The following is a 9,575-nucleotide window of genomic DNA, read 5'->3' as shown; positions in this document are numbered from 1 at the left end:
CTCTTCATTCAGTCCTGACACAGTCATGAGTGTGGACGGGCTTCCAGTGCTCTGGGAGTGAAGCTCATCTGGGGAACTGCAGCTCTCCACAAACTCTCAACTGCAGCTCCACACAACAGCTGTACATCACCTGCCTTTGTGAGAACAACAACATCTGGACAGATTCTTCAGTTGTTAGTGATCAATAATGTGTTTTTCTTTTTCTTTCAGGTCGTGGGTCTATCAGGCTGGTGGGTTCTGGGGGAGACTGTGCAGGGAGGCTGGAGGTTTTTCACAGCGGCTCATGGGGGACAGTGTGTGATGACTCCTGGGATATTAAAGATGCCCATGTTGTGTGCAGACAGCTGCAGTGTGGAGTGGCCCTCAGTAACCAGCAGGGACCAGCCGGGTTTGGTCCTGGTTCTGGACCCATATGGCTGGATGAGGTGGAGTGTGAGGGGAATGAGACTTCCCCTGTGGAGCTGCTCTTCTCCAGGCTGGGGAAACATGACTGTCAACACAAGGAGGATGTAGGAGTCGTTGTGCTCAGGTAAACATGCTGCTAAATAGTTTACACTGAAATTAAGTATAAGTTTTTACACCTTTAAAAATTCAAGTGTCCAGAATGGTCACATTTTTTCAAATTTTTGATTTTAAAATTTAATTTTTTTATGTTAGCGTTTAAAGAGATCAGGTTAACTGAGGGCTGTGAAGGGAATGTGGAGGTTTTCTACAATGGATCCTGGGGTAATGTGTGTTTAAACCAGATGGACAGAGACACAGTTATTCTGATCTGTCAAGAGCTGAACTGTGGAAGATCTGGTGTTTTGTCTGATTCTACATCAAGACTGAAATCAGCTCCTAACTGGCTGGATAAAGTTACATGTCGACCACATGATTCCTCTTTATGGCAGTGTCCATCTTCACTCTGGGGACAGAATAATTGTGGTGACGATGAAGTGGCCAAAATCATCTGTTTAGGTAAAACAAATGATTTTTTTCATCAGTAAACAATACAAGAGTTATCCTTTATTATTAGTGCTTTGAGAAGATGTGTGGAATACATTTAATAATAATTTAATTGTTGTTACAGAACGAGAGAGTCATGAGTCTCCTCGAAGCTCTCTGACATGCTCCACATTCCCCATCATAGACAGTGTTTCGGTAAGTTCATTTAACAGAAACACCATGAAAATTATGAATGTTGAATGCAACCCCCTGTTGAAAAAAAAAACCAACCAACCCGTTAAGTGTGTTTTGAAGCATGGTAGCTGGTTAAAGCTGGTCCTTAGTTTGTCATGAGCTGCTTAAAAGTTGGTTATGAGCTGGTCCTGAGCAGGAACTAGTTTTTTAGGATCAGCTTAGACCAGTACATGACCAACTTAAACCAGCTCAAAACCAGCTCTGGAACAGCTTAAATCAGCTCAAACCAGCTGCCATGCTTCAAAACATATCTAACCAGCATATGCTGTTTTTTTCAACAGGGACGTAAGATAATGGTGTTTTAATGAGAAACCAGCAGGATTTCATCTTGGAATATACAAAAGATCACACACATTCTCCTGTGCAGACACTGCTGTTCTGACAGTACTCTGCTGGTAATTAATGTATCTACTCTTTATCAATGTGTGTGTGTTTTAGATCATGTTCCTCTCAGACTAAGTGGAGAGGAGGGCCGGTGCTCTGGGAGGCTGGAGGTGTATCATAACGCTGTGTGGGGCTCAGTCTGTGATGATCAGTGGGACATCAGTGATGCTCAGGTGGTCTGCAGGCAGCTGGGTTGTGGAGCAGCACTGAGGGCTGATGGGAATTCAGTCTTTGGTGCTGGTGAAGGTGTTGGTGTGGCTGAACAGAGTTCGAGTGCAGAGGGAATGAAATTCACCTGTGGGACTGTCCTCTCTCCCTGAAAAACCACACTGACTGCTCCCACAAAGAGCACGCTGGACTCTCCTGTGCAGGTCACAGCAAAACGCTGAGGAATAATATTTATTTTTAGACCATTTTAAAGTGTGTAATGTTGGTATATTCAGAACATTCCTAGCTTTGAACATGCTTGTGTCTGTTTTGCCAGATTTTAAAGATGTGTCAGTGTCCACTGCTCCTGCCACAACAACATCAGCTTCTCCTCCAGTTTCGCTCCTCCAGTGATCTCAACATCAGTCTCTCCCTCCAACAAACCTCCAGCAGCGTCTCTCCTTACTCCCCAGTGCTTGTGATTGTTCTGGGAGTTGTGCTCTTACTACTCTTAGTGCCCACTGCTTATACTGATTCAGCAGAACAGAGTGATGAGGAGAGGTAGGAGAGATCCAGAGACTGTCATATTGTGTCTTATTCCAGTGTGTGATCAGTCATGTGTTGTGAGCTGACAGCATGTTTTCTGGCGACACTCACAGCTCTCTCTAAGAGGAGACACAGGACGACGACTGAGGCCGTTTTATGAGGAGATTCAGCACAGACCCACTAAACAGGGACACAGTCTCTTCACTGAGAGGGGTGAGTAACTGTCATAGTATTGGATTTGTAGTCATCAACAGTATAATCACTTTATACAGAGGAATGAGTGAATAAATCACACTGATTTGTTTGTGGGACCTTGCGTGTTATTTGAAATTATAGTATTAGTGTTGAGTAAATCAAAGGAAGTGGGGTTTTTGGCAGATTTGTGATTGTGAACTTCTGTCTGATGGTTCTACTCCATAACAGGAAGCGTCCTTTCTGAAGAACAGCATTCTGGGCATGAAGATGCTGATGAGCTTCTTTCAGGTTGGGGGACTTAAATATAGTAATCGTCACCTGCTACTAAACCCTATGTACAGGGCTGGTCATATTTTAGGCAATATCATCAAAAAGTTAATTTATTTCCTAATTCCATTCATCAAAAAGTGAAACTGTATATTATATTCATTCATTACACACAAGGACTGATATATTTCAAATTTTTATTTCTTTATTTTGATGTTTATAACTGGACAACTAAGGAAAATCCAAATTGCATTATCTCAGAAAATTTGAATATTGTGAAAAGGTTCAATATTGAAGACACCTGGTGCCACACCTCTATTGAGTTAATTAACTCAAAAACACACTGCAAAGCCTTTAAATGGTCTCTCCGTCTAGTTCTTGTAGGCTACACAATCATGGGGAAGACTGCTGGAATTGACCAGTTGTCCAAAAGACGACCATTGTGTCCTTGCACAAGGAGGAGCAAGACACAAACAGGTCATTGCAAAAGAGTCTGGCGATGTTCACAGAGCTCTTGTGTCCAAGCACATTAATAGAGATAGTTTAGGGAAAGAAAAAGATGTCCAAGAGAAAAAATTGTACAAGCAATAGAGATAACCGCACCCTGGAGAGGATTGTGAAACAAAAAAAACCCATAAAAAATGTGGGGAAGATTCACAAAGAGTGGACTGCAGCTGGACGTCAGTGCTTCAAGAACCACTACACAAAGACGTATGCAAGACCATGGGGTTTCAGCTGTCACATTCCTTGTGTCAAAGCCCCTCTTGAACAACAGACAGCGTCCAGAAGCATCTCGCTTCAAAAAGGACTGGACTGCTGCTGAGTAGTCCAGAGTATGATTGCTCTGATGAAAGTAAATTTTGCATTTCCTTTAGATATCAGGGTCGCCAGAGTCTGGAGGAAGAGAGAGGAGAGGGCACACAATCCACATTTCTGAGGGTCCATGGTAAAAGTTTCACCAGTCAGTGATGGTTTTGCGGGTGCCATGTCATCCGCTGGTGTTGGTCCACTGTGTTTTCTGAGGTCCAAGATCAACACAGCGTATTAGTAACGGAACGTTTTAGAGCACTTCATGCTTCCTGCTGCTGACCAAACTTATTATGAGATGCAGATTTCATTTTTCCAACAGGACTTGGCACCTGCACACCACTCCAACGCTTCCAGTACCTGGTTTAAGGACCATGGTATCCCTGTTCTTAATGGCCAGCAAACTCGCCTAACCTTAACCCCATAGAAAATATATGGGGTATTGTGAAAGAGGGAAGATGCGATATGCCCGACCCAAGAATGCAGAGCGGGCATGAAGGCCCACTATCTGAGCAACCTGGGCTCTCATAAACACTGAGCAGTTGCCACCAGACTGATCGACTCAATGGCCATGCCGCATTGGCTGCAAGTTAATTCAGCAAAAAGGAGCCCCAAACTAAGTATTGAGGGCTGTATTATGCTCATACTTTTCAATTTTTATACTTTTTAGGTTGGCCAAGACTTTCTAAAAATCCTTTCTTTGTATTGGTTTAAGTTATATTCTAATTTTTGAGAATACTGACATTTGGGATTTTCCTTAGTTGTCGGTATAATCAATCAAACATTCAAAAGAAATAAAGATTTGAAATACATCAGTCTGTGTGTAATGAATGAATATAATACACAAGGTTTCACGTTTGAATCGGAAATTACTGAAAATAAATCAACTGTTTTGATGAATTCTAATTATATGGACCAGCACGTTACGGGTATGTTGTGTAATGCATACATAATTAAAATTATTAAAACCATTCACATCGCAAATATATTTAGCAGAAATTATATGACACCATTCAACACATAATTTAGATATGGTTTTATTTCTTTATTGCATTCCTTCATTCATTTTTATATTTTTGTATTCTTCAGAAAAGCGCACAAACCTGAAAACCATAATGATTTCTCCAGCACTAAAGGACCGACAGGTGACGTGGACTTACAGCTGGGTTTCACCTTTGTGCCTGTTGACAGTTAAACTGTCTGTTTATAGACCTTAGTCAGGGTAGATAACAGAGTGTATGCGGATTGAAGAATGAGGATTGAGGGACGACTTCCGTTCTTAACAGTGGCAATGCACTGTACAAGTTCTAGAGATCACATCATTTTTCTAAAAAGGTTTTAATTACTGAAAGATCTTTTTTGGAAAGATGTGTTGTTCAGTTAACAAACTTATTATGTTGATCAAAACAATAGTACAATCCTTTGAACACCCTGTTACTTCTACTCCCATCTTTCCCTTCTGCTCTGACTTAATGTGTTTTCCTCTCTTTGTTTTTTAACTCATTTAGAAAAGCAACAAATGCACACTCAGAGAAACTATGATGGATGTGAATCACTGTTGGATGAGACATGTGGCTAAGGTTTGGTTTCTCATAATTATTTCTACACGTTTTAACACAATGTATGTATATATATTCTTTTTAATTAAATATATGCATAGTTTCAATATCCAAAATTTTGTTCATTTCATGGATGCATTAATTTTTCATTATTTTGTGTGGTAGTAGAATTACCAAAAACTATGGGGTAGTCATTCATACAACAGTTCCAAGGATAAAGCAGGGGTGGGATTCAATTACACCTTCTAGATTGGAACAGAGTTTTTTATTTTATTTTTTCAGTGTCCATTGTGCCAAATAAAGTATGTAGTCCAGTGGTGTCCAAACCTGCTCTTGGAGGGTCAGTGTCCTGCAGAGTTTAGCTCCATCTCGTCCCAACACCCCTGTCTGGAGAGTCTCTAGTGACTCTGAAGAGCCTTGATCAGCTGGTTCAGGTGTGTGTGTTTAATTGGGGTCAGAACTAAACTCTGCAGGACTCTGGTCCTCCAGGAGCAGGATTGGTCACCCCTGATATATGTCTGTTTGTTCATGTAATTAATAATAGCCACATTTATATCAGAGGCTGTTCAGGAGGAGTATGATGATGTGAAGAATGTCAGAGAATCTATGAGTTTGACATGTTTTAATACTGTTATTAACAACTTCATTTAGTCTTTATAATCACTTTATATGACCAGTTTCTGTGGTTATGAATGCTCATTTAAATTTACTGCTAGTTTAAGTGTAGTGCTGTAGATTTTTTTTATAATGCATTTTTAATGTATGCATTGATACATGAATCGTTCTCTTGTTTTCCAATAACAGACTATGATGATGTGGAGGAGGATCCGGAAAACAGGCAGAGGCTGTATAACTCAAACCTCACACACTGCCTCAAATCCTTTCAAAGCTTTTAAAGTTTTTAGCAAATGATCTTACTACTATAAAATAAGTTTCAGTTGCAATCTAACAATTGTTTTGTTTTGTTACATTCTGTGACTAGAAATATACAATTACAATTTTTTTGACTAAAGAAAAAATGCTTTGCTTTCATGGTACCTTTTCAAAGGTGCCTGACTTTGCCAAGGCAACTGCTTTTACTAAATCTTTTCTATTGTGTAGGCCTTAGAAATTTGAGAACAAAAAACCTGTCATTTTCTGACATTCCAGTTTAGCTTTGTATAAGCAGAAGTGTGTTGAGTTCAGATCAGTTCGACACAATTAATGATTAATCACCCTATCATTATGGAATGGATTACAGTATCTTCAACTTAATAATATCATAATATTAATATGCATTCACCTATCAAATATCATTCACTGATGGTTGGGGGAGTGGGGGAAAAATACTGTTTATATTTTTCTGCGGACATTAGAATATGTACGGGCGTCTCAGAGCATCTCCAACCGCTCTGCAACTTCATAAAACACATGCAACGCGAAAAAGCACCAGAAAATTAAGAAAACTTCATGCTTCTTCATCAGTCTAGAGAGCACATATTGGCGCAAATCGCTCAACAGCAAATACAAAAACACACTGCATGTACACACAAACAAAGAAACACACAAGTACAGACCACAGACAAAAATTACCTCAACAAAACGAAAATTAAACAATTATTTTTTTTTTTTTTTTTTTTGATTACGCATTTGTTACAACAGTTGTACTAATAATACCATACCGCATGGTTAAAGCTATCTCATGGGTAATTTGAGCCCACTACCATGGTTTAACTATTAACCATTTTTGTTTTTTTATTTATTTTTTATATAAAAAATGTATTAATAAATTGTAAGGCTATGGTTATTTTTTTATAGGGGAAGTTGTAAAAGTAAGTGAGCCACATAATGTTAAAATAAATCTCACCTTTCAGAGCAGAGATACTATTAACCCCCTGAATAAATAATCGAGTGATAATTAAACTAAAATTACAATATATTTTATAAGACTTTATTAAAAATAACTACTTAGGAGTAATGGAATTTGTGAAAATAATATGGTCCCGTTTTGAAGCATTTATCACATATTTATTAATAAAATCAACATAAGCATGCTTTGCCCTAATATTCTCACACATTAGGAAATCATGCACTGAGAAAAGAAATGAGAAAACATCACCTAACAAGTCTGAATATTTATATCTGAAGTCTCACTATACATTCCCATAAATGCAGATAAAGTTCAAACCTGTAAAATGATTGTTTAATGTTGGTAATTTCCCTGCTTATTAAAAAAAATGACATTCATATTCATTACAGTAGCGAACATTTGAAACAAGATACATCTCAACATATGTATCACAAATGTCAAAGTGTTCATTCTGAAATCTGAATAAATATATGTTTTGTAATTTATGCAATCGTGGTAGTTATTCCTTTGTACTTATATAATTCTGTAATATTGTTTTTATTAGTACAGTAAAGGTAGCTTTACAAACGTTTCAAAAAATGATTTTGTTAACAGTATGCACTTTTAAAGCACTTAATATGGTTTAAACGTTGTTTTAAATTAATAATTACATACAAAAAACATTTTACTCCCCATGGAAACTGTAATAGTAGAATTTGCAGCAGTCTTGAAGAGTCTGGAAATAGATGGTACTCAATCAGGGAAATATATTACTACATCATCGTTTATTCAAGGAGAAATAAATGCTGACTGGTCAGTGAGGATTAAAGACATGAAGCTTTAGTGAAGTTGGTGTGTGGCAGTATCTCTGTGCTGCTGAGTGATGGTTCATCATGATGGTCAGTGAGGAACAGTGTGTGATGAAGACTTGCAGCTCTGTTATTATAATATATATATATATATATATATATATATATATATATATATATATGATCTGTTTCTATAATTTTTTTTATTTTTATTTTCACACTGTTCCTTTAAGGACTGTACAGATAAAAATGCCACTTTATCAGTTTAATGTTACATTTCATTTCAGAGCTCACGCCTAAACAATGATGATGTCATTAATGGACAGCGCTGGACGAAGTTACACGGAACTGCATTAAATGTTCATATTTTATTTATATTAGTTTAACGGTAACTGTGTATATATACCAGACGACCAGATGAAGGGAAATAGAAACAAAGGGAATTTTAATGAACTCAGGAACTAAAAAACACACTGGCACAGCCATAAAACATCATCATAACATCAACACAAGACCAAAAACTGAAGAAATTGAGGGCTGATATATATTTACAGGGAGTAATCAAGAGAACAGAAGTGGGAGCTAATCAGGACAGATGCTAAATCAGGTATGTTTATAAGTTTATATCCCTTCTACCCTTGAAGGTAAAAAAGAAGTGTGCTTAATCTGCACTTATAATATACAACAAATTAAAAGGCCACTCTAAGTAGATCTAATCTGAGTAACTCACTTTATGTTTCTTAACCCACTCTTTAAGTGCACTTAAAATGTGCTTTGTAATACTGTGCATTTAAGTTGTACTTACATTTTAAATCACTGTTTTGGTCGTGCTTTAAAGAGCTAGTTATGTTGATGTATTGATTAATATACTAAAAGCACATGCAAAATAATTTACTTCTCATTTCCAACTGAAGTGTGCAGTCCGAAATTACATTTGTTAATGTACTTTTAAAAGTGTTTATACATTGTGTATCTATACTATATACTGTGTGCATTGTATACTGTGTATTGTGTATTTTTTCTTCTAAACTTCTTTACAATTTTTTTAAAATCAGGATTGTACTAAAAAATTTATTATTACACTGGTAATTTAAATTTAACAGATTAAATAGTTTTCAAATTCTTGCAAAATTAAGGCCCATTAAAATAATTAAAACAAAATTAATTTAATTTAAATTCTGTTAATTCTGTCTCGAGATATCTCAACATATTAAGAGTTGTAAATAAGAGTTTTTTTTTTTTTGTATAAAAGATTATTATGAGTACCAAATAAAAACACAAGAAATATCACTTGTTACGCTTGTGTCTTATAATATATTATAGAAGCAGACAAGAGTAAAATGATGCTGTGAAATTAGCTCGATGGGAAAAAAAAAAAAATAGAAATAGATTTGTAGCTATAATGCATCTGTTAACGAGAATGGAACATCCAGAAAAATATTCAACAGTAAACTCCCTCATGTGGAACACGAAGACAAGACTCGTGTCTGCTCCTCTTTACAATAAGTGTAGCAGGACTGGCAGTGTTAACCAGATATATGAAGTCTGTATTTCATTGACCCTTTTTTTTGTACAGAGCAGCTGTAAAGGACTTTTATTATGAAATTAACTTAATGCGCAAATTGACTCTGTATAAAGAGCTTACATTTCCGCTTGTTTGTGTGTGTGTGCGCTTGTGAAGGACGCAGCCTGTAGTTTGACGCTCTTTTTCTTCCTTTTATTGTACTTAAAAGGCCTCACTGAAAAGGGAAATAAGCAATTATTCTTTTGTACATTGTATGATAAGCATAATGTGATGTTATTTTGTATTTGGCTTATGTATTGTTTGTTTCTGTTTTTGTTTGTTTGTAG

The 9,575-nt window shown here is 36.9% G+C and overlaps 1 protein-coding gene across 1 annotated transcript; it reads left to right on the top strand.

Annotated features, from left to right (window-relative positions):
* Positions 1 to 254: 254 nt before the first annotated feature.
* Positions 255 to 2,480, top strand: LOC109076823 (antigen WC1.1-like; the record flags this gene model as incomplete). Its single annotated transcript, XM_042722614.1, has 4 exons — positions 255 to 521; positions 597 to 960; positions 1,073 to 1,143; positions 2,373 to 2,480. Coding segments are annotated over 4 exons (810 nt in total), but the record flags the coding sequence as incomplete, so codon positions are not given.
* Between the last annotated feature and the right edge of the window lie 7,095 nt (positions 2,481 to 9,575).

The sequence above is a fragment of the Cyprinus carpio genome, chromosome B4 (genome assembly GCF_018340385.1).
Source record: "Cyprinus carpio isolate SPL01 chromosome B4, ASM1834038v1, whole genome shotgun sequence".
NCBI classification, from domain to species: Eukaryota; Metazoa; Chordata; class Actinopteri; order Cypriniformes; family Cyprinidae; genus Cyprinus; species Cyprinus carpio.
The sequence above is the reverse complement of the archived record's forward strand: the minus strand, read 5'-3'. Positions and strand labels throughout refer to the sequence as shown.